The sequence below is a fragment of the Coenobita brevimanus genome, chromosome 14 (genome assembly GCF_032717465.1).
Source record: "Coenobita brevimanus isolate Jiangsu-jjx chromosome 14, ASM3271746v2, whole genome shotgun sequence".
NCBI classification, from domain to species: Eukaryota; Metazoa; Arthropoda; class Malacostraca; order Decapoda; family Coenobitidae; genus Coenobita; species Coenobita brevimanus.
In genome coordinates, this window is record NC_136967.1 from 16918663 (window position 1) to 16945459 (window position 26797).

At 42.7% G+C, this 26797-nt stretch overlaps 1 protein-coding gene across 3 annotated transcripts in view; it reads right to left on the reverse strand.

The window, feature by feature from the left end:
* Positions 1-26797, reverse strand: part of LOC145417504 (WD repeat-containing protein 37-like) — a 390073-nt gene that overhangs the window by 219294 nt on the left and 143982 nt on the right. For all 3 annotated transcript variants that reach the window (XM_080286217.1, XM_080286214.1, XM_080286212.1), the window contains exon 5: positions 11650-11841. In XM_080286217.1, the coding sequence (XP_080142343.1) occupies positions 11650-11841 (192 nt within the window). The remainder of the gene's footprint in view (positions 1-11649; positions 11842-26797) is intronic.

Here is a 26797-nt window from a genome sequence, read left to right on the forward strand (position 1 = left end):
AAGCATTTCCCACCACTTTCCCGTTCCCCTAGCCCTATTGCCCTCACATCTTCTTCATCTTCTGCCATGCCCTCTCCTCAGTCTACATCATCTGAGGAATATGAATGCCCAGAGCCTGCACAGCGAGGGAAGGCAGGCCATGCAGGCAGGGTAAGCAGGGCAGGCCGGCCTAGAACAAAGGGGATGCGAGCAGTTGGAGGGCAAAGCTGAGTGATAAGCGAGGTGATAAGCGGGGAAGAAAGGGTCAGATTTCACCACACACCAGGTCAGTAACCCCCCCGCCAAGCTCCCTCACCCTCGCCACCCCCCCACTCACCCCCCTCCCGCTCGTCTCCTGCCTCACCCCCCTCCCGCTCGCCTCCTGCCTCACCCCCCTCCTGCTCGACTCCTGCCTCACCCCCCTCCCGCTCGCCTCCTGCCTCACCCATTGCCTCCACCTCAGCTCCTTCTCACGGGGAAACGAGTGCAATGCAACCTGCCACTTCCACTGAACCATGCACCGGAAAGTGGATGCATTTGTTTGGTCTGACGGTGCAGATTTTCAGCCACACAATCCGCCGTTTGACATAACAAATGCGGGAATACAGCCTGCCTTTCCATGCAACGAAGGAGATGATTTTGTTGACTACTTCCTGGCCTTCATGGATGACGAAATTGTGCAGTTTGTCAGCGATGAGACCAGTAGGTATGCAGCTCAGTGTGCAGCAGAAGGGCTGGGACCTATTGGCTCACCAAAGCAAGTGTCGTGGTTGCCTGTCGGGATCAGAGAGCTGTATGTGTTCTTTGCACTTATGTTCTTGATGCCCCATATCAAGAGACATGAGTTGGAGGAGTACTGGCTGGTGGATGACATTACTTCTATCCCAACATTCGGGAAGTATATGTCACGAGATCGGTTCCGACAGCTGCTAGGATACCTGCACTTCGCTGACAATGGAAACCCGTCCCAAACTGACCCTTTGTGGACGGTGAGGGATTTTCTCAACAGGATTAGGGATCGATTTATGCGATTTTTCCGTCCCATGCAAAAAGTCGTCATAGATGAATCCCTGGTATTGCTCAGAGGATGTCTCAAATTCATGCAGTACATCCCCAGCAAACGCCACCGCTTTGGGATAAAGTTCTTTGTGCTGTGTGACTGTGAGATGGGGTATATCCTTGATCTCGTGATCTACTCTGCAAGCATAATGGACGTGGACAGGAAAGACCCCCTTGGCTTCTCTGGCTCCGTTGTAAAAGGCTGATGGAGAGGTATTTTGGTGGGAATCATGTGCTGTACACAGACAATTATTACACAGCACCGAAACTCTCCAAATACCTGGCTGAACACGGCATTGGTACTGCTGGCACTGTACGGAGCTATAGGAAAGAGTGGCCTAGTTTCCCAGAAGCATCGTCCTCATCCAAGGGAGATGTGCACCTGAAGAAGTCAGACAAGCTTCTGGCGATCAGGTGGCATGACAAGAAGGTCGTGAATATGATCAGCACCATCCACAAGGGGGAATTGCAGAGAACTGGGAAGGTCAGCTACAGGACGGGAGAGCCAATCATGAAGCCCGATGCCGTCATTGATTACAATGTCAACATGAGACTTGTTGATAAGTCTGATATGATGACTAGCAAAATAGACTGTTTCAGGAGAAACACCCGATGGTACAGGAAGGCTTGCCTGCACATGCTCGATATGTGCATGCTCAACGCCTTCCTCCTCTACAAGACACAAGTCGGGGGCATAAGGCAACCATCCCTGAGACAGTTCTCCAAGACTGTCGTGCAGCAGCTGCTTGCACAATTTGGTCAGGTGACGGCATTGATCCCGAGGCGACACTCTGACACACAACCTGACCGTCTTGAGTGCCGCAATTACATGAGCCGGCACCAGCTTGTGAAATTGCCTCTTACCGCAGCCGGCAGGTTGTCACAGGGCTGCTGCAGAGTGTGTCATAACACCACACGGAGGCCTCGGACGAGAAAAATAAGCACACACCAGTGCCAGGAATGCCAAGTCGCTCTCTGTGTGACTCCGTGCTTTGCCGAGTACCACTCTCTGAGTAAATACTGAAAGTGACAGTGATATACAGTGATGCGACAGTGACGTGCTTTACCAATAATTATATAATGGATAATGTAGTAATAAGGGATATTTTGCCTAGAAAACAATGTAAATATTGGCCAGTATAATAAGTGATATTGTATTAAGAGAATCTGCGGCACTTGCGTAATTCTGTGATGCGACAGTGACGCAATATAGTAATAAGTGCAGTGTAAATATAATGTATATTGCCCAGATTATATGTAAAATAGTATTCGAAGTTAGAAATAACGAAAACATCGCCGCTAACCAAACGTCAGTGAGCGTGTGATGCGGCAGTGACGTGCGGGCAATTACAGTGCCTTTTACCTACCTCAGTGAACACAGAGTGGGTGTTTATCGTATGTGCAGTGTTCATATATGTTTATAGTACTATTATCAGAGAGTGGCTGGCATTTGGTACTGGTGTGTGGGGCGTAAAATAGTGATTTTACACCCCTCACTTCTAACGGCACTGCCCGTCCTGTGAAAGTCAACAAAGTCATGAAACCTACATCAATGGAAAGCTGAAGGTTAGTACTTTCTAATGGTACCTTATTTTTTTCTCTAGCTTTATTCTGTGCAGAGTTATTAAGGTTTAAAGGTTTGTTTACATTTGGCTGAAACCCCAGCGGGAGAGGACAGTCAGGGCAAAACAATGCCTGCGGTTAAAGGGTTAACTCCTGAAATTATTATACATTTTTTCTTATCTGCTACAACTCTAACTAAAGATTCTCTACTTCTCAACACCCTAACCACTTCCCTCTCCACTTTTTCCTTGCTTTGTTGGTCTATAATCTCTCAAATTTACATTTCCCTCTTCCTGAATTTTCTTCCACCCTTTATGTTGCTCCTTGATTTCTTTAATGTGCTCTTCCTGTATTCTTGATTTGGATTCATACTCATCTAGTTTGCTTTTCATCATGTTCCTTTCCTCTTCCAACCTCTTATTCTCCCCCTTAAGCTGTTTTATTTCATTCGAGGTTGATTCATTGTTCACTTTTAATTCAGTAACTTCCCTTTCTTGTTCATCACTACATGTACAGATTTTTTTTTAGTGTACTCCTTAAACTTTTGATCTCGTTTTCCTGCTCTATGGTCCGTTCCTGTAACTCTTTAATCACTGCCCATACCTTTTTTATCTCCTGGTCATTCCTCTCCGCTATTTTCTCTACACCTGCTATTCTTGTCTGGTTCAACTTAATACTTCCTTTTCCCAAATCCTCTTCACAAAAGCCCTAAAATTCTTTCTCACTGATCGTAAACAATGCGAAGTCCGTTTCCTCTATGATTCAACCATACGGAGACTTTCTGTTTTCACTTTATCTTGTCCCTTTTATGATCGAAGCCGCGTTTTTTTTTTGTTTGTTTGTTTGTTTTATTATTGTCCGACGGGACCGCCACTCACGCACTCATTAACACAGTCACAATTAGGCTCAGCTTCCTTTCGTCGGTGATTCAGCGATTATTTCCCCACGATCCTGGAAGAGGTCCGTCTCTGTCGGTGACCCGTGCGTGTGTGTGTGTGTGTGTGTGTGTGTGTGTGTGTGTGTGTGTGTGTGTGTGTGTGTGAGTATTTACCTATTTGTAGTATACAGGAATTGAGCAATGCTCGTGTTGTCCTGTCTCCATTTCCACATTTATCAAATCTACCTTTACACACATGAAAGTTTTTCTCCTGCAAAGCCATTTCATCTAAGTCGTTCCAAATACTTATGTATTTACCTAATATACTGTACCTAATTGTGATAAACACGAAATGTGCTAGGCACGTGGGTTCCCGTCGCTGTTTCTCAGTAAGTCAAATTTAGCTTTAAACTCATTTAAGTTTTTAGACTGGACGATCTCTTTGTCCAGGATATTCCATAAGTCAATACTTCTGTAAGGAAAGCTATATTTCTTGATATCCTTCAAGCAACTTGACTTTTTCAATTTCATTTCGTGTCCTCTTGTTCCTCTCTTATCCCATAAAAACAGATCTTCTTAGTCAATTTCATCTACTCCCACCATGGTCCTGAATACTGCAATCATGTCTCCCCTCTTTCTTCTTTCCTCTAATGAAGGCAAATCCAGCTTTTCCAGCCTCTCTCTGTATGACAGATCTGCCAGACTGGGGACCATCTTGGTTGCTGTTCTTTGTATTCTCTCAATCTTGTTTATATCTTTCTTTTTGTGTGGGGACCACACTACCACTGCATATTCTAACCTGGGGTGGATCATGGCCACTATCAATTTTTTCATCATCTCCTCATCCATATAATGAAATGCTACTCTTATGTTAGTCAAGAGTTTATAAGTCTCTCCAACTATCTTGTTAATGTGCTTTTCTGGTGACAAACTATCTTGGACAAGCACTCCTAAATCTTTCTCTTCTCTCATTTTTGTGATTAATTCATTACCCAACGAATAATTCTGTGATGGCCTCCTGGTACTTTTACCCATTTCCAATATTTTACATTTCTTTACATTAAATTTCATTTCCCACATCCGGCTCCAATCATGTATCCTATCCAAATCCTCCTGCAACATTTTACAATCCTCCTCAACCTCTACCTTTCTCAAGATCTTTATATCATCAACAAACAGACTTGCATAACTGTTCACTCCATCTACCATATCATTTACGTAAATCAGGAACATTACTGGCGCCAACACCGAGCCTTGAGGGACTCCACTTGTTACTTCCCTCCATTCAGACATCCTATCCTTTATTACTGTCCTCATTTGTCTGTCTCTCAAAAAGGCTCTCATCCATTCCAGGAGTTTCCCCTTCAGTTCTCCTATATATTCTAGTTTCCACATAAGTTCTCATGATGTACCTTGTCAAAGCCCTTCTCTAAGTCTAAGTACACACAATCCACCCAACCATCTCTCTCCTGTACCACATCAATCGCTCTTGAGTAAAAGCTCAACAAGTTGGAAACACATGACCTTCCACTTCTGAATCCAAACTGACATTCAGTCAAAATATTCATCTCTTCTGGATATTTTATCCATCTGTCTTTCAGGATTCTCTCACACAATTTTGTGACCATGCTGGTTAGAGACACTGGTCTATAATTCAGGGGTTCTTCCCTGTTTCCTCCCTTATAAATTGGTACTACATTTGCCCTCTTCCATTCTTGTGGCACTTTCCCCTCATCCAGAGAACACATGATTAAACTATAAATTTTATCTGCCAGTTGTTCTCTGCATTCCTACAGTACCCAATTAGAAATTCCATCAGGTCCTGAGGCTTTCCTTACATCTTGAGTTTCCAGTAATTTATACACTTCCTGTACCTCCACTTTTATATCTTTTATCACCTGTACATTTGTAATCACTCTCTTCCTTTCCAAAAATTCTTTTTCATTAGTGAAAACCGATTGGAAACATTTGTTCATTATTTCTGACTTGTACTGCTGCATCTTTATAGACCTCTCCTTCTACTTTCAGTTTGGTGATTCCTTCCTTTTGTTTCAGTTTGCCATTAACGAATCTATAAAACAGTTTGGGTTCATCCTTGAATTTGTCTATCATACCTTTTTCAAAATTCCTTTCTTTTTCTCTACGAATCTTGTGTATTCATTTCTAATTCTTTTATATTCTTCCTTTGTTCTGTTGTTACCTCTCTTTCTCCAGTTGTTCCACACCTTCTCTCTCTCTCTTTTTTCGCTATCATACACCTTCTATTAAACCACTCCTTTTTCCTGTTTTCTTTCCCTCTTACTCTTGGTACAAATTTTTCCACTCCCAAATTATAAAGGTCTAGAAAGATATCCCACTTCCTCTGTATCTCTCGTTTCTCTGAATTTTCTCCAATCCGCGTCCTCAAAAAATTTTCTCAATCCTATAAAATTTGCTTTCCCAAAGTTGTATCTTCCCTGTCTATGAAGCTCGTCTCTTGGCTCGACTTTCCCTATTATCATCTGGAACTCAATGACCACATGATCACTTTTTCCTATAGGACAGAAATATTTCAATGATTCTATTACATCGGGTTCTTTGGTAAACAGTAAATCTAACCTTGCTGGTGTGTCCTCACCTCGGAACCGTGTCTCTTCTTTGATCCATGGCGTCATCACATTATTCATTATTATATTTAGTAACACAGTGCCTCACGAATCCTTGCTGCCTCCTGAGTCCCATTCCTCCCAGTTCACCTCTTTACAGTTAAAGCCACCCACCAAAATTATATTGTTGCTAATCTAAATTATTTTTTGTAAATAAATAGCCATATCTGACAACATCTCTTCGTATTCATCATCATTCCATGCTCTCGTCTTAGAGGGAACATACACTACCGCCATATCTCCCTTGACATTCTCTCCAGTTTCTATCTATTCTATCTATCTATTGCCAGACGCCTCAATCCTGTTTAGGGTGGCCACAAACAAATCGCCCTTTCTCCCGCCATTTCACTGCCCTGCTCCCAACTCACACCCCCCTCTCTCATATACCTCTCCACCCCAACCCTCCATCTTATCCTCGGCCTCCCCCTCCCTCTCCCCCCCCACCTCACTTACATACACTCTCTTCGTCAGTCTTTCACCCTCCATCCTCTCCACATGGCCAAACCACCTCAGTGTGTTCTTCATAACACTTCCTATCACATCCACATCAACACCACAACGCTCCTTTATATCCTCATTTGTCAACCTGTCTCTCCATGTGACACCACAGGCTCCTCTTAAATAACTCATTTCCACTGCTCTCACTCTTGACTTGTGTCATTCTAACAACGTCCAAGCTTCACTTCCATACATTAGAGTTGGTATCACAATACTGTCATGTAGTAACTTTTTCACTTCCATGCTCAATTCCCTGTTTCTTATCACTGCTTTCAAAGAACCAGCAACCTTTCTTCCCTGCTGTACCCTTTCAAGCAATTCACCCTCCAAACCTCCATCCTTACTCATCACACTACCCAAGTACTTAAACGTACTCACATTTTCCAATTCCTCACCATCCAACCTCGCTGTACATTCACTGACTTCACCTCTCTTAAAGACCATCACTTTACTCTTCCCTACATTCACCTTTAGATTCTATTTCTTACACACTCTCCCAAACTCATCCACCAAGCCTTGCAGCTCCCCTTCGTCTTCACTCAACAACACAGTATCATCTGCAAACAACAGTACAGGGAGTTTCTCATTTCATATATATCACTTCAGCCTTGCCTTCTCCCATTTCCACGGTATCTACATTTATGCTGTTCTTCACAGCTATCGTCACTCCTCCTCCTATTTTCTCTTTTCTGTCTCTTCTCCACAGTTTATATATACCGTCTCCCAAATGAACATTAATATCTTCTCTTAATTTAGTCTCTACAAAGCACATGACATCAGGTTCATGTTCTCTCAAGAAATCGTTAATTTCGATCCTTGTCGATATGAAATCATCAACATTAGTATATATCACCTTCAAATTATTTTTGATGTTTTTTATACCCTCTTCTCTCATTCTCTCCATCGGTACCACTTCCTCAACTTCTGATCTTTCATAGCCATCCCCCTTAGTTTCCTTCACTTCTATTTTCTCACATACCACTTCCTTACTTTCATATCCATCACTCTCAAAAAAAAAAGTATTACAGTCTTCCTCTGTCCTCTTATCATTTTTTTCCATTACTTGATCCTTCAATGATTTTAGAACTTCTCTTTCTTCTTCATTCAAGTCTTTTCTTATTATTATATTTTCCATCCCTGCCTCTTTGCTTAATTTCCAGGTCACTTTAAGTATACCATTTACTACACTTTCTGATGTAAACTTGACTCTCATTGGTCTTGTTTCCCCTTTCTTATAAAGCCCTATCCTCCTTACTTCCTCAATTTCTTTTACCCACTTGTCTCCTTCGGGGTCGATCTTGCCTAATATTCCTCTCACCAGGTTCGTGTCTCTCTCAAGTCTCACGAACCTAACCTTTTCTTCCTCTTCCCTGTTTCCAAATATTACCACACATCTGTTCCTTTCTACAGTTTCTCTCACTATTTTCTCTTCTTTCTTCAGTATTTTCACTACATTTTCTTCCATTTTTTTCTTATTCATTTCCCTTTCTTCCTGGATGATTTCTCTTAAGCTGACCACTTCTTTCTGTTCTTCTTCTACGTGTGCCCATTTTGCCTTATGGTCTTCTAATACACTACTCACCTTCTCCGTTTTATTAGTACTCTCTTCTAGCTTCCTCCTCAATTCAACATTTTCACGCTTCAAAATTCTAATCTCCTCATTCGCTGTTTCATTGGATTGGATCAAACTCTTTATGGTAGTCTCCGTATTTTCAGACACGTTCTTTATAACTAGATTCTCTACTTTCTTTTCAAGTTCACTAATCCTCATAATCAATGTTTTAACCAGATCCATGACATTGGTATTTTTATCAAATCCTTGAAATTCAAGTCTCCCTCAATGTTTACATTTTCGGCCATGTTTGATGTTGGTTACAGTAACAAAACAGCTGATACCGAAAAATACTACAAACATTCATGTATACTCTAGCCAATAAATCTTTACATTTTTGGTAGTCTATTAACTTTCATTATTTTAAATTCAAAACAAAACCTTAGGAGACAGGACTGACAAAATTCCTAAAAACTAAATAAGGTTCACGGTGATGGCTGGGACGTCTGCTCGCTCTGGCTGTTCGCTCGTGTGTGTTCTTACCTAATTGTATCTTTACAGGAATGAGTCAAGCTTGTACTGTCCCATGTCTTAAACCATATTGATCGTACATATCCTTAAATTTGTGAATTGTTTTGGCACACACTATTGCATTCAATAATGCATTCCACTGATCAATTGCTCCGTTTGGGAAACTGAATTTCCTTACGTCTTTATCACCTCTCTTCTTATGCAGTTTTTTGCAGTGTCCTCTTGCTGATGCTTCCCCATATGTTAAGTAATCATTTATGTTCATTTTCTCCTTCCCTGATATGCATTTATATTGCATTATCATGTCACCTCTTTTCCTTCTCTCCTGTGGTGTTGGTAGATTCAGTTTATTTAGTCTTTCTTCGTAGCTTAGATTCCTTAAGCTTGGTATCCATCTTGTAGCGGCCCTTTGAACTTTTTCAATCTTGTCTATGTGTTTCTTGAGATGAGGACTACAGACTACTGATGCATACTCCAGGGTTGGCCTGATGAATGATGTTATTATCCTTCTTAGCATGTCTTCATTTATGTATGTGAATGCTATTCTCATATTTGCAAACAGTGTATACATATTCCATACCTTGTCACTGATGTGGTCAGCCAGAGATAGTCTGTTATTGATAATCACACCTAGGTCCTTCTCTCTTTCTGATGTGTGTAGGGTTTTATTTCCTAACATATAATCCCAATCAGGTCTTTTTCCACTTTTACCAAACTTGATTACATGACACTTGTCCACACTGAATTCCATTTGCCATGTATTACTCCATTCATGAAGTTTATTTAATTCTTTTTGTAGCTCTTTACAAGAGTCTGTGTTAGTAATTCTCCTTTGTATTTTTGCATCATCTGCAAACATATTTAGATAGCTTTCATTTCCAGTGTTACTGTCCATATCATTTATATACACTAAAAACATGATTGGTGCCAGCACTGAGCCCTGTGGTACTCCACTAGTCACTTCTTTCCATGATGAGTAGCTTCCCCTTAGTACTGTGTGTGTGTGTGTGTGTGTGTGTGTGTACCTAGAAAAAGTTTGTGAGGAAAAAAAAAAGTGCGTGAAATATGTCTGGAAATATGGTGGTGTTGGTCAAGTTATAAATATTTAGGTTAGGTTTGGATAAATCAGCACTGGTCAGGGTAACTTTGTTTCTAAAACACCATTCTGAGACGGTGATCAACTGTCTTGGCGCACCACAAGGTGGTATCCGTCTCTGTAGCACTGTTGGGAACTGTAAAGATCTTTAACCATTGCGGCAATTGTTTACCACCAAACAAACAGAGTAATCAGAAACCTACGAAAAACAATCTTTAAGAATAAGAAGTAAACTTGTAAGGTCTTGGTGCAGCTTACACTGAACTGTACGCTGACTTCAACAAGTCTACAGTTAAGGGTAAGGCAAGGGGCTGATCGAGGGTTCGATGATGTAAGTGTACCAAGTACAGTGACAAATTAAATATTCTCTCTTACTGTGCCCTTTCTATCATCTTCTATTAACCCCTGTGGTTAAGGTGGCGAGAGTGATACCCCTGTTGTGGCAATCCACACAAAAGATACCCAATTTCAATAAAATAATTTTCATATTATTACACAAGATAAAAAATAAAAAGTAAAACATGCACAAGAAAGCAAAACCTTTCTTCTTATCTATAAGCACATCGGAGAATGTTTAGATGCTCCTACAATGCCATAGATAGAGAGGTGGAAGCAACGCAACTCGGTGTTTTTTTGCATCACTTTAGCTATCCGTCATGCACTACCACCCACAATGCCATTTACCACACTTCATTTGCCGACCACGCATCATTATACACATCACTTTCTTTGCATTATCTTGAATGGTTCACTTAGCACTTCAAAATCATTATTTTACAAATATTATAAAATAAAATACTGTGATACTAAACAGTGAAAAACTACTCAGAAATAGTAAACAATGCTAAACTCAACGAAAGATATTTACAAAGCCTACACCAGACACTTGCATTTTCCTTATATTTTAGTCACTTACACTTACTATCACTTATTTGCATTTGTTCAATCACTTTTCTAGAGGGGCTAAAAGTTGACGAGGGTGTGAAAGGTATGGTGGTGTAACATAGGTGGGTTGGTGTCGTTTGGACCATGGCGTGCTGGTTTGTTTTTTCAGAGGATTTACGGTATATCCCACACCAGAATCACTGGAATCATTGTCACTAGTAGGTGTATACTGTACTTCCTTGTCTGTGGAATACAACCTCTAGCACCTCTTTTCTTGGTAACACCAAGCGATGTTGAGGGCTGGGGCAAATGCAAAAACCATCTGTAGACGCCATGACTTCTTGAAGCAAACTGAGCTCACGTGGTTACATAATGCGTGATGCAGTGTAGAGGATTCTAAAAAGACGACCTGGCAACCCCAAGGGTGGGTGGATGAATAAATAAAGTACTCGTGCCAAAATACAGGGTGCAACTTTTGAAAATGATTCATGGATTTTAAAACAAATGTCGCAGCATGTCAATCAGACCTTTTAAAAGGAACGTCGCTACCAAGGGGTTAACTTAACCATGCATTTGTGTGTTTCTAATACTATCCATAACATTATGTACTGCTTTAGTGAGTCTAAACTGCCATAACAGGGAAAATCTGGGTTTAACCTTGTTGTGCCTGGAACAAATTATGACAAGATCCATGGATCCTGCGTATTTGTTATCGCATACCATATTTAGTTCCAATTACAGTATGCACAAAAACTAAGGGATCACTGGAGACGTGAGAGAGAGAGGGGGGGGGAGTCAAAACAAAGTGCTATATTGGAAAGGAGTGAAAATAGTGATAAACTGTGAGAAATGGAATACAGTACAGTATAACACATCTGCAAAAGTAACATGGTGGAAGACAAAAAAAAAAATATATGTATATATATATCTATATGATCTATGGGACTGTAGTGTGACAACAAACCTGCAGATGCAGTGGCTATGACTGGAGTACCACAATGTGAGATTGCCACATCCCAAACTCCATCCCGATGCCCCACATATTCCCGTACCATCCGACAAGATACAGAGTCATTCTTGAAACTTGAAACAATCTTTGATGTCTGAACACGTAACTTGTTGGCTGCCTTCACCTTCTGGGAGCTCTGACCACCAGCTGATAAATAAAATATTAATGTGGACAATATATTCTCTTCTGGATTAAAAGGAATGGTACAGTATACATTTCATTCAACAACATAAACCTCAATGTAACAATAACACATATAGATGTACATGAAACAAGTTGTCACATACCAAAAACTGTCCACAGCATTTACAAATAACTTTATTAATATACAGCTGTGGTTAGTATATTGTACAGTAGGTTCTGCACATTCACGGTAGCCTAAGTATAATGTTTTGACACCACTGACAGCACTCCAGAAAACCTTCTGCAGGGAAACTGCAGCTTAAACATATGGTAACCACAGTTAAATACAGTTGCATAAAAAGGCAGGAAAAAAGTGTAATCACAGTTATCACATCAACTCTAAGCCATAGGCTCAAGCAGCTTATATGCATTCATTTCTTACCATGTTGGTGGCAGAGTTAGAATGTTTTAAATAAAGTTAACTTACACTTTAAATCAACAATTTTTGACACATTAATTGCATCCATAAATGCCATAAATTTAAAAGTGCATAATTTCACAAGCAATTTCGTTTATTTACTCATTCATCTGATAGAAAAATGAATAAGAAAAATATTTATACTGTATGTATATAAATATATATATATATATATATATATGCCTATTTATCTACAATAAAACACTATCCATCTATCTATAGCCCGACACCCTAATCCTGCAAAAGATGGCCGCAGACAAACGCCTCCAAGTCGCTGTCACCCACCATTTGACTACCTTTCCCCCAACTCACTCCCCACTCCCTCATGTACCTCTCAACTCCCTCCCTCCACCTCATCCTCGGTCTACCCCTCACTCCACCTCACCTACATACACCCTCTTAGTCAGTCATTCATTCTCCATTCTCTTCACATGCCCAAACCACCTCAGTGTATTTCTCCTAATCTTCTCAACCACATCCACATCCTCCCCACAGCATTCCTTCATATCTTCATTCGTCAACCTGTCCCTCCACGTCACGCCACATGCTCCTCTCAAGTAACTCATTTCCACTGCTCTCACTCTTGACTTGTTCCCCTCTTGCAAGGTCCATGCCTCGCTTCCATACGTCAGGGTAGGGATCACAATACCATCATGCAGTGACTTCTTAACTTCCATACTCACCTCCCTATTTCTCATCACTGCTTTCAGTGTACCAACAACCTTCCTTCCCTGCTGTACCCTTTCACGTACTTCATCCCCCAAACTTCCATCCTTACTCATCACACTATTCAAGTACTTGAATGCACTCACATTCTCCATATCCTCACCATCCAACCTCACTGCACAGTCTGTGACTTCATTCCTCTTAAACACCATAACTTTACTTTTGTTTACATTAACTTTCAGATTCCTCCTCCTACACACTGTCCCAAATTCATTCACCAAACCTTGCAACTCCCATTCATCTTCACTCAACAGTACTGTATCATCAGCAAACAGCAACACCGGAAGCTTCCAAATCTCACCCTCATTCATTAGAGCCAACCCCACATCCACTGCCCTACCCTGCACCTCCTTTACAACCCCATCCATGTATATATTAAAAAGCCATGGAGACATCACACTACCCTGTTTCAGTACCACATTGAGATCAAAGAACTCACTAAACTCACCATCCACTCACACCACAGCCCTGGCTCCTTCGTACAGTGGGGCACCAATTTTCGCGCCTAATTGGGTCCAAAAATAATGCGCGAAAGTAGAATTAGCGAAAATTGGGGCATTGTCTTTATGGCAAAAAGGCTAATTGGTTCCCGGTTATCCTAAAGTAACATCAGATTTTCATTTTCACTTGCAATACAGTACATCAAATCACTATTGTACATTGCATTGTGAGATACAAACAATAAAAACTGTACAGTACACATTATATGAGGAGAAACATACCACAGAGACCAGGTTGAGGTGTTTAATGGATGTTGGGGGTAAGTATCTGAGGCGCGTGGCGGGCTTATTTAGCCACGCCAGACGTATTGGTGCCACCTCTTGCTGCCTCGCTACCACCATGCTGTTTCCTCATACTACGCACTGTCAATTCTGGGATGTTAAATATACGGCAGATTTCACTGTTTTTTGCGCCCTTGTCCATGTACTCAACTATCTTCCTTTTCATTTCATTATTATACTGCCGTTTCTTCACCCCAACACGATACTCTCTTTTAGCCTTGGCCTTTCCTCCCGACTTTGAATGTCCCGGCCACTTTTTATCACCACCACTGCCTCCCGGCCCTCCCCCCACACCACCAGGCTCTTCCCCCACACCACCAGGCCCTTTCCCCACACTACCAGGTATAGTAGAGGCCACTGAACCGTGAGAATCCAACACAATGGAGCTAGCACGCTCGTACACAATGGCGGGAATGGGTGGACAGAGTGTTGACATGACGTCATTCAAGATGGCGGTGGGTTACGGGCGGGCGGTGCAGGAAATTCAAAGTTCAATATAGTGTCTCAAACCCAAAATTTGTGCGCGAAAATCGATTTTTTTCAAGCGAAAGTGGAAGTTAGGGAATATTTGGTGCATGCCGCGAAAGTGGATTCCACGAATCCTGCTGTAGCGAAAGTTGGTGCACTACTGTACATACCTCCTTTACAACCCCATCCATGTATATATTAAACAGCCATGGAGACATCACACAACCCTGTTTCAGTACCACATTGAGATCAAAGAACTCACTAAACTCACCATCCACTCACACCACAGCCCTGGCTCCTTCGTACATACTCTTCACAGCACTCAACAATTTCCCCTCCACTCCATATATTCTTAACACCTTGCCTAACTACTGTCATAAGCTTTCTCCAAGTCCATGAAGGCAGCATACACTTTCTTTTCCTTCTCTAGATACTTCTCCACTAAACATCTTAGAACAAATATCTGATCTACACACCCTTTTCCCTTCCTAAATCCCCCTTGTTCTTCTCCAACTAGCTCCTCTGTCATATGCCTAACCCTATCAAAGATTATTCTACCATATATTTTATCAGTCACACTAAGAAAGCAAATACCCTTATGGTTACCACATACTTCTCTCTCCCCTTTTCCTTTGTATAAAGGAACAACTATACCTGATTTCCAGTCCTCTGGAACCCTTCCCTCTTCCCAAGCCAATCTACACAACTTCCATATCCACTCCACAACAATCTCACCCCCATACCTCAGCATTTCACCACACACTCCATCAATTCCTGGGGCCTTTCCCATCTTGATCTTCTTCATTGCTTCCACTACTTCTGCCATACTGATCTCTTCCTCCCTCCACTCATCTCTTCTTCTCCCAGCCATTCCCCAGCCACTTATACTTGCACTGCTCTCACTCTACATTCAACAAATCTTCAAAGTACTCCTTCCATCTCCTCAATTTCTCTCTCTTCTCCACCAACAATCTATTTTTAATATCTTTCACTCCCCTACTATTTCCCCTTTCACACTGCCTTACTTTCATTACCTCCTTCCAAAGGAGGCAAAGAAGTGACTGTGTGGCCTTATTCTTTACCAACATCTGCGGCCTTACCACAAATTTAAACTCAGTTCATTTTTTCCTTCAGTCCATATCCCCTTTGGCCCTTTTCCTCACAGAACCAGAAATCTCACCCTCTACCGACATATCTCCATTTTGTTTTCCCGATTACCATCTCCTTACAAACTTCCGTAACAAGGGCGGCACCTGTTGTTATATCAAATCCCAATATGCAGCTGACACTGTTTTAAACTTCACTTCATCCAGTTTTGATTACTCATTATATAAATTAAATTGTCAAAACATTACCAAATATATCTGTGTAGTTTATCGTTTACCCAATGCTTCTTCGGAACCCAGTGTATTTGATTCCATATCCACTCTGTTGAGTAACCTTGCCCTTGCTCTTGGCACTGAAATTACCATTTTGGGTGATTTTAACATACTGTACACAATGTTAAATGGTTATTGCATTCTGCCCGGACTGAAGACACTGGTCTAGAGTGCGAGCTGTTTGCAGAATCGTTTAACCCTTACACCAAGGGCATGTTTCCCAATGTTTTGCGTGTCGCGCGGGGTTATTCAGGGGTAGGGGGGGGTTTCAAGAATACTCCCCCAGTATCCCTGCTTGTCGTACGAGGCAACTAAAAGGGTTGGTGGTGGGTTAGTGCCCCACCCCGTAAAAAGAACTAACTAAAAAAGCGAATAAAGCGCCTCGGACCCGGACGGATCATACGTTGACGACTAAGGAATGGACAAAGGACATTCTTAGGGTGGGAACTTGGAATGTGAGAGGAGTGAATGATGAAGTGAAAGAGAGAGAGATTATTCAGGTGCTTGAGGATGCAAAACTGGATATATGTGGATTGACTGAAACTAAATGGAAAGGTGAAAGGGTGAGAGAATGGGAATATGGTTTAGGTATATGTGCGGGAGTCAATGAAAATGAGAGGGCAAGAGAGGGAGTATGTCTGATGATAAACAAGAAGTGGAAGGAGAATATAAGAGAGTATGGAACAGTGGGTGCAAGGATTGTATGGGTGAGGATGAAAGTAGGTATACAAGCGTGGGCGATTGTATGTGTGTATGCCCAGACAGAAAATCGAGCGGCAAGAGTGAAAGATGAGTTTTGGGCGAGTGTAGAAGCGTGTATGGACAAGTTTGAGAGGAGCGAGAGAGTGCTGTTGATTGGAGACATGAATGGCAAAGTTGGGAATGTACGAGTGGATGGAGTGGTTGGTCAGTGGGGTGTGCCAGCTGACGTAGATGGGAATGGAGGTGCTTTGGAGGACATCTGTGCTTGTAAGGGGTTGGCAATAGCCAACACCTACTTTCGGCATAAGATGATCCACCGGTATACATGGAGAGTAATGAGGAGGATGGATGGTGAACTTGTTGAATGAAAGGCAATGATAGACTACGTGTGTGTGGATAAGCGAATGAGAAGACAAGTGTTGGATGGAAGAGTGTGGAGAGGGTGGGCGAATGGAGTCTCGGACCATCACTTAGTGACGGCCAAGGTAGAGCTGCAAAGAAAGTGGTTGAGGAGACGAAGGGGAAGACAGGAGAAAGCAACTCCTGTGAGAAGAGTGGAGAAATTGCAAGATAGTGAGAAAATGACAGAGTATAAGAGCATAGTGGAAAAAAGATTGGGAAGGTATGAGTTAGAGCAGATGGAAGGGGTGGAAGACGTATGTAAGATATTCATGGAAGAGATAGGCGCAGTGTGTGAGGCGGTTTGTGGGGTGAGGAGGAGATGCAAGGGTGTGAAAGGGACAGCACAGTGGAATGATGAGGTGAAACGAGCTGTGGAACAAAAGAAGAAGGCATATAGTGAATCGTTAGCGAGTAGAGGTAGGGGAGAAGATGAAAGAGAGAAGAGAGAGGTATATGTGAGCAGGAGAAGGGAGGTGAATAGACTGGTGAAGGAGAGTAAAAAGAAAGTGGATGAAGAGTTGGGAGGAATCTGAGTGTGAAATGGAGGGAGAGTACGAAATTGTTTTGGAAGGAGGTAAAGAAAGTAAGACAGTGTGAAAGGGGAAATAGTAGGGGAGTGAAAGATAGGAAAATAGATTGTTGGTGGAGAAGAGAGAGAAACTGAGGAGATGGAAGGAGCACTTTGAGGTTTTGTTGAATGTAGAGAGTGAGAGCAGTGCGAGTATAAGTGGTTGGGGAATGGCTGGGAGAAGAAGAGATGAGAGGAGGGAGGAAGAGATCAGTAGGGCGGAAGTAGTGGAAGCGATGAAGAAGATTAAGTTGGGAAAGGCCCCAGGAATTGATGGAGTGTGTGGTGAAATGCTGAGGTATGGGGGTGAGATTGTTGTGGAGTGGATATGGAAGTTGTGTAGATTGGCTTGGGAAGAAGGAAGGGTTCCAGAGGACTGGAAATCAGGTATAATTGTTCCTTTATACAAAGGAAAAGGGGAGAGAGAAGTATGTGGTAACCATAGGGGTATTTGCCTACTTAGTGTGACTGGTACAATATATGGTAGAATACTCAATGATAGGGTTAGGCATATGACAGAGGAGCTAGTTGGAGAAGAACAAGGGGGATTTAGGAAGGGAAAAGGGTGTGAAGATCAGATATTTGTTCTAACATGTTTAGTGGAGAAGTATCTAGACAAGGGAAGGAAAGTGTATGCTGCCTTCATGGACTAGGAAAAAGCTTATGACAGAATAGATAGGCAAGGTATGTGGAAGGTATTAAGAATATATGGAGTGGAGGGGAAATTGTTGAGTGCTGTGAAGAGTGTGTACAAGGGAGCTAGGGCTACGGTGCGAGTGGATGGTGAGCTGAGTGAGTTCTTTGATCTCAATGTGGGACTGAAACAGGGTTGTGTGATGTTTCCATGGCTGTTTAATATATCCATGGATGGGGTTGTAAAGGAGGTGCAGGGTAGGGCAGTGGATGTGGGGGTGGCTCTAATGAATGAGGGTGAGATTTGGAAGCTTCTGGTGTTGCTGTTTGCTGATGATACAGTACTGTTGAGTGAAGATGAATGGGAGCTGCAAGGTTTGGTGAATGAATTTGGGACAGTGTGTAGGAGGAGGAATTTGAAAGTTAATGTAAACAAAAGTAAAGTTATGGTGTTTGAGAGGAATGAAGTCACAGACTGTGCAGTGAGGTTGGATGGTGAAGATATGGAGAATGTGAGTCCATTCTAGTACTTGGGTAGTGTGATGAGTAAGGATGGAACTTTGGGGGATGAAATGCGTGAAAGAGTACACCAGGGAAGGAAGGTTGTTGGTACACTGAAGGCAGTGATGAGAAATAGGGAGGTGAGTACGGAAGTTAAGAAGTCACTGCATGATAGTATTGTGATCCCTACCCTGACGTATGGAAGCGAGGCATGGACCTTGCAAGAAGAGAACAAGTCAAGAGTGAGAGCAGTGGAAATGAGTTACTTGAGAGGAGCATGTGGCGTGACGTGGAGGGACAGGTTGACGAATGAAGAAGTGAAGGAACGCTGTGGGGTGGATGTGGATGTGGTTGAGAAGATTAGGAGAAATACACTGAGGTGGTTTGGACATGTGAAGAGAATGGAGAATGAAAGACTGACTAAGAGGGTGTATGGAGGTGAGGTGGAGGGAGGGAGAGGGAGAGGGAGAGGTAGACCGAGGAGGAGGTGGAGGGATGGAGTTGAGAGGTATATGAGGGAGTCGGGGGTGAGTTGGGGAGAGGGTAGTCAAATGGTGGGTGACAGAGCGACTTGGAGGCGTTTTGTCTGCGGCCACCCTTTGCGGGATTAGGGCGTCGGGCTATAGATAGAGAGATAGATAGATAGACATATGCATATGGCACATACCTTCAGCTTTCTCCTGGGATGTTTGTTGAGCCTTCGTCAATTACTGTAGGACTTGTGGAGACCTCTGAAGTTGGGTAACGAAGTCTCCACTTTACACTTACCGACAACCCGTAATATGATTACCACAGCCAGATATTAACACTATAAACACTACTCTATGATTATCAAGTAGTTTGGGATCCATACTCCAAAAAAAACCCACTGTGAAAGCAATGAAAATTATGAGCGCGTATGACCTTCCCACTTGCGCTAGTTCACTGTTGGTATTCTGTCATTTATTATTCATAAAACCCCTCACACTTTATATTTCTATTACTATATAACACTTATATATATCTGGAGTCTTTATCCATAAGATTCCTTCAGTAGTATTAGTTTACTGTCACTGAAGTGATTCAATTTTTCATTCAGTAAAATACGTAGAGAGCCACGGATTCACTTTCACTGTTATAACATCAAGTATTTGTACTCATATTCTTATATTACTAATTACTTACATTTCTATTTACATTTTCTATTGTATTTTCAATATTTACACTTCTATTTTACTTACACTATGTTATTCACTGTCACTTTCAGTAACATAAAACTATATTACACTGTTCAATCATATGTACTGTACATCCATTGCTTTCACTTGCTATTTACACATTATTCTCCTTTCACACTTGCACTTTTAGAACTGCTTCTGGCTGTGGTAATCAAAGAAGCAGGTAACACAGAGGGGAACCTGGCACTCAGCGCACTGCCAAGAGGTGCGTTTATGCTCAGGTATGCGTTGGGTGGTAGGTGCACACACCTGGCACCTGCTGATCGCAGCCTTCCTCTTGCCTGTGGCAGGCATTTGCACCAGTCTGTGCCAATTCATGTACGCCCTCTGCTCAAGTCTGTCGGGAAGTGTTACTGGATGGCGCCTTGGAGTTGCTGCTGTCACCCTACCATATCTTTCCAGCAGCTGCTGAACACAAGTCCTGGCAAACAACCTCAAGGAGGACTTGGGTGGCTTGACCTTCATCTTGTACAGGATGAAGGCGTTCAGCATCGTCATGTCTATGAGATGCAGAAAAACTTTCCTGTACCACCTAGTATTCTTCCTGAGGCAGTCGATCTCTCCAATCATCATGTCGGACTTGTCCACCAGCCGCATGTTGATATTGTAGTCTAACACAGCATCAGGTTTCCTCACAGGTTCTCCTGTCCTACGGTCGACCTTCCCACTGTCTGTCATTTCTCCCTTATGTACGGTGTAGGGTGTACGGTGTAGGGTGTAGGGTGAGCATGTGCACGACCCTCTTGTCATGCCACCGTATTGCCAGCATCTTCTCAGACTTGCGTAGGTGCACGTCTCCTCGCTGCGAGGTTCCTGCCTCTGGGAATTTAGGAAAGTGGGCACGATTACTCTTCACAGTGCCTCAGGAGCCAATGTCGTGCTCTGAAAGGTATTTGGCAAGTTTTGGTGCTGTATAATAGTTGTCTGTATACAGCACATGATTCCCACCAAAATACCTTTCAAGGAGCACTTTCACTACACAGTCTGAGAAGCCAAGGGGGAGTGTTTTATCAAGATCGACAGCGCTGGATGAATAAATAACGAAGTCAAGGATGTACCCCGTCTTACAGTCGCACAGTACAAAGAATTTGATTCCAAAGCGATGGCGTTTGCTTGGAATGTACTGCACAAACCTAAGACGTCCTCTGAACAAAACCAAGGATTCGTCAATGACAACCTTCTGAAAGGGGTGGAAGAATGTCATAAACTTATCCTTCATTCTGCTCAGAATCTCCCGGATCTCCCAGAGTGGGTCGGTTTGGGAAGGTACATCGTTGTCGGCAAAGTGCAGGTTTCCCATGATGTTCCGGAAGCGATCTCTGGCCATGTACTTACTGAAGGTGGGTGAGGGTAGTAAGGGGGCCATGGACCAGTATTCTTCCAACTCATGCTTCTTTGAGTGTGGCATGAGAAGCATGAGGGCAAAGAACGCATACAGCTCCTGCACTCCCAGCATGGACCACTGTTACATCTTGGCTGCACCTGTACCACTTGCAGACATTGTGATTCATACCTGTTGGTCTCATCACATATGTGCTGCATGACTTCGTCATTGAGGAAGGCCAAAAGGAAGTCCACACATTCAGCATCATCGTCAAGAGTGAAGGCAGGCTGTACCCCTGAGGAACTCTCGTCAAAATCAAGATGTTCAGGGACAAAATCGGACCCTTCCGTCCACGCGAAGGCGTCCAGGATTCCCTGTCGTGGCGGTGTAGGGTGGGTGAGGGTGGAGAGTGGCTGTGAGGCATTTTTATCACGTTCAAGGTTACTCGCACTGACCCTGGGTTGCCGTACAGCACTAGCAGCCCTTACTCTACTAGCAACTCTACTTTTCCGGGTCAGGGATTTACCTCTTCCTCTACAGCCTGCCTTCACTGTTGATGCTGGTGGTGACTCCGAAGACGAAGACTCTGGAGATAATTCAGCAGAAGAAGAGGAAGAAATGAGTGAAGTGGGGCTTGGGGAACGGGGAGGTGAATCAACTCGGGACTCATAGCGGGCTGGGTCACGCGGGGCCATTGTTCTGGGGCTAACCCGCCACCTTTTCACTCCCTTCCCAAATTCCTTCCCTTGCTGCACTGACAGCTCCTTTCCCTTGGAGCTAGGGATAACTTGGGACACTGAAGCACTCGTACTAGTAGTTTCTGGCATGATTTCCTCACCCGGCTCATCACACAAATCCCCTGAAGGGTCAAAATCACTATCCATCATCACCATTGATAATTCGGCTAGTTCACGTTCCACTGCAGAGTCACTTAAGGCTTTCCTGCTTTCCCCACGAGTTTTTCTGGGTGTAGAGGTCACAGGGCCCTTTGCAATGGGCGCAGAAGCAGCAGAAATGGCGGGGCGTGTGCGACATGCTTTGACCACAGAGGAGGACAAGGAACTAAATGCCACGGCTTATCTGAGAAGGCAAGGGTTGACAGTGACAATGGGGCTGACAGCTGTTAACTTACATGCTAATAAAATATTGGTAGAAAATCTCGGCAATACATAAAGAAATAGGTAGTTCCAGGTGACTGTAAATGTCACTTAGGCTTCTCCCTTCCTTTCTGATATATATTTTTATTACAGAAATAGATTACAAGGCATAATTCAAAGGGGAAATTACCGTGGTAATGTAGCGAATGAATGCATGTGAGGTGTTGTCAGGTGATAATTAGCCAATTCCTGGTGTATACCACTATCACTTACCTTATTTTTTTTTGGTATATATTATTTTGTATAAATATAGGGCATAGGGCTTATTTCAAAGGGTGAAATATGTGGAAAAATCTGGGGGAGATCTGCTTAGTGCAGCGCGGCCAGGGAGGTGAGAGGACAGGGTAATGGAGGGGAGGTAGGGAGGGAGTCAGGAACGGGGGAAAATGGCTAAAATGTCAACAATGGATGGGAGTACAGATGAGATTTGGAGTGCTGACTAGTGTTGGACATTGGCAGTACTGATAGATGATACAAGCCACCACTTGAAAGCCCGGAATAATTCAAAATAACACAGCCTGTGGAGTCACGTGGAGAGACAAGCTGACGAATGAAGATATAAAGGAGCGTTGTGGTGTGGATGTGGATGTGATAGGAAGTGTTATGAGGAACACACTGAGGAGGTTTGGCCATGTGGAGAGGATGGAGGGTGAAAGACTGACGAACAGAGTGTATGTGAATGAGGTGGAGGGGGGAAGGGGGAGGGGGAGGCCGAGGATGAGATGGAGGGATGGGGTGGAGAGGTATATGAGAGAGGGGAGTGTGAGCTGGGAGCAGGGCAGAGAAATGGTGGGGGACAGGGCGACTTGGAGGCGATTTGTTTGTGGCCACCCCAAACGGGATTGAGGCGTCTGGCAATAGATAGATAGATAGAACACAGAATCACAAAAGTGATGCCCCGCGGTTAAGGGGTTAATCACCTAGTTGGTAAAGCAACCAACCAGAATACCTGATAATCCTGACCATAATGCTCATCTCTTGGATTTACTCTTGACAAATAATCCAGATCAATACAGGATAGAGGTACTGTCACCACTTGGATCCTCTGGCCACAATCTCATCAAAGCCTCATTAGTTAACCCTCCCACACCTCCCCATTCTGAACCTGTCAGGGTGACCCGATGGCACTTTGATAGGGCAGACTAGGATGGATTTAGAAATTATGTTGCTGATGTTTCATGGCAGTCTTTCTTCTCTAGTGATCCCAATTCTACCCAGTCCCACATTTGCGACTTAATACTAGCCGGTATGGATTTATTCATACCAAGTCAACAGTTCACTAAAAGATCGAACTCTCCAAAATGGTTTGATGGCAACTGTGCCAGAGCAACAGCCCAAAAGTCATTAGCATATAACTCTTACTTAAAATAAAAAACATCTGAATCACTCTTGCAATTTAAAACTGCTAGAAATCATGCAAAAGCTGTATTAAATCTATCAAAATCAAACTTTCGTCAAAAGCAAGCATCAAAACTACTTAACAACCCTAATGACAATAGAATATTCTGGTCAACTCTTAATTCTTTCAAAAATAACTTTAACAAGTCATCTTCCATTCCCCCACTAAAATCTTCAGATGGCGACATTATAAATGACCCATGTGGGAAAGCAGATCTCTTTGCCAATAACTCTGCCAGAAACTCTACCATAGACGATACCAGCCAAAATGTCCCAGTACTGGAACTTGATTCTCCCGAAACTGCCCCACTTAAAATACAGACAAGATACGTAAAATCCATCCTAGACAATTTACCTACCAAAAAAGCTCCAGGCCCAGATGGAATTCTGCCAATTGTTTTGAAAAAGTGTTCCCCTGAACTTGTCTCTGTCCTAGCTAAATTATTCAGACTATGCATACGTACTTCTTTATTCCAAAATTCATGGAAAGAAGCCAATATCCACCCAATTCCAAAGAAAGGAAGTTCCTCTGACTCCTCCAATTACAGACCAATTGCTGTCAAATCTTCCCTTGGTAAGGTATTTGAAACTTTAATTAATAAGCACATTGTTAAACATCTTGAATCCAACAACTTAATTAGTGATAGACAATATGGTTTTCGCCACGAAAGATCCACCATTGACATACTCAATCTCTTAACTCATACCATCAGGTGATCTTTTTGGAGAAACTCATGCAGTAGTTCTTGATATCTCTAAAGCTTTTGACAGAGTATGGCACCATTCCCTGCTGTCCAAACTCCCTTGCTATGGACTAACGTCTTTTGTTCCTTTGATTTCTTCATATCTTAGTGACAGGAAAATAAGAGTAAAAGTAGATGATGTATATTCCAATTTCCACTCAATTAACGCTGGCATGCCGCAGGGATCAGTTCTGGCGCCAACCCTATTTCTGGTTCATATTAATGATCTCTTATCTGTCACCTACAATCCCATTCACTCATAAGCAGTTGACTCAACACTACATAGTTCATTCACACTCAGACATCCATTTACAAAGTCTAATATCTCCACCTTTCAACTCAATACAGCCATCTCCATAAACCAAGATCTATCTACAATCAGTGAATGGGGACAAAACAACCTTGTCTCTTTTAATGCTAGTAAAACTAAATATATACAGTTTACTAATAGACAGATATTGCCAGATTCATACATTACCTTCAGTGCTACTAATATTCCCATCGCCAAAAGTATTGAAATTCTTGGCGTCTCACTTAACAGTGCCCTCAGCTGGACCTCTCATGTCAGATCACTTGCTAAAACCGCCTCAAAGAAACTTGGATTATTGTACAGAGTCCGTAACTTCTTCGCCAATGAGCAGTTTGCTATAATTTATAAGAGTCATGTGCGCTCTCAGCTTGAATATTGCTCACCCTTGTGGAATGGTTGTGGAGAGGCTGCATTAAGACAACTAGACAAAATTCAGAACAAAGCTGTCAGAATCATTAACAACCCTGCCATTACATATAAACTACCGTACCTCCCCTGCAAGTAAGAAGGTATGCTGCCTCCCTTGCATTATTTAACAGATATTTTTTTGGCAAATGCTCAGACGAAGTTGCGTCCATGGTGCCACCTCTCCAAGCCTTCCCTCGTGCTACACGGGCATCTGGTAGCGCTCATGACTGGAATGTCACTCAGCCATATTGCAGAACTTCTGCCTATCAGAATTCTTTCAAGCCCCGAACTGCATCTCTCTGGAACTGGCTTCCCCAGAGTTGTTTCCTTCCAAATTTCAACCCACAACTGTTCAAGTCTAATTGTTACAGATATTTTATGAAGAGAGGACACCAGCAATCTGGTGTACAGATTTTTTTTTTTTTACTCATTTGTTTTTCCTTCCTCCGTTGTATAAAAAAAAAAAAAAAAAAACTTTCCCTCCACTTCACACTCAGATTCCTCCCAAATTCTTTATCCACTTTCTTCTTACTATCCTTCACCAGCCTCTTCACCTCCCTTCTCCTGCTCGCATATACCTCTCTCTTCTCTCTCTCGTCTTCTCCCCTACCTCTACTCGCTAGCCATTCACTATATGCCTTCTTCTTTCGTTCCACAGCTCGTTTCACCTCATCATTCCACCATGCTGTCCTTTGCATCTCTTCCTCACTCCACAAACCACCTCACATGCTGCACCTATCTCTTCCGTGAATATCTTACATACGTCTTCCACCCCTTCCAGCTGGTCTAACTCATACCTTCCCAATCTTTCTTCCACTATGGTTTTATACTCTTCCATTTTCTCACTATCTTGCAGCTTCTCCACTTTTCTTGCAGAAGCTGTTTCCTCCTGTCTTCCCCTTCGTCTCTTCAACCATTTTCTTTGCAGCTTTACCTTGGTCATCACCAAGCGATGGTCCGAGACTCCATTCCCCCACCCTCTCCACACTCTTGCATCCAACACTTGTCTTCTCATTCGCTCTTCCACACACACGTAGTCTATCATTGCTTTTCGTTCGACAGGTTCACAATAACAACACTGCACTCACTAATTTCGCAAAATATACTTTAGCCAATAGCAGTTTCGTGATGCAAAGGAAAGTTCCTCTGCAAGGAGTCTCGCGATTTTACTGAAAGTTTTGCAATACCCAGTAGTGAGTGATTGCACACATACGCATCTCAGTCACTTGTTCACAGCCACCACCGCCATTATTTCTGATGTCATATCCCCCAACACTTTGTACTGTTGTGATCTCACACGCATAGGACTTTTATGAGTCACTAGTTTGTGTGTTGGGTAACATGTAACAGGTTTCCAGGTCACTTTAAGTATATTGTTTACTAAACTTTCTGATGCCAACTTAAATCTCACTGGTCTTGCTTCCCCTTTCTTATCCGGCCCTATCCTCCTTACATCCTCAATTTCTTTTCCCACTTGTTTCCTTCAGGATCAATCTTACCTATTCAATATTTTTCTCACTTGGTTGAGTTTCTCTCGAGTCTCACAACTAACCTTTTCTTCCTCCTCCCTATTTCAAAATATTACCATACATCTGTTCCTTTCTACAGTTTCTCTCAATATTTTCTCTTTTTTCTTCAATATTTTCCCTAAATTTTCTTCCATTTCTATCATGTTCATTTCCCTTTCTTCCTGATTGATTTCCCTTACGCTGATCACTTCTTTCTGTCCCCCTTCCACATGTGCCCACTTTACCTTTTTGCTCTTCTATCACACTACTCACCTT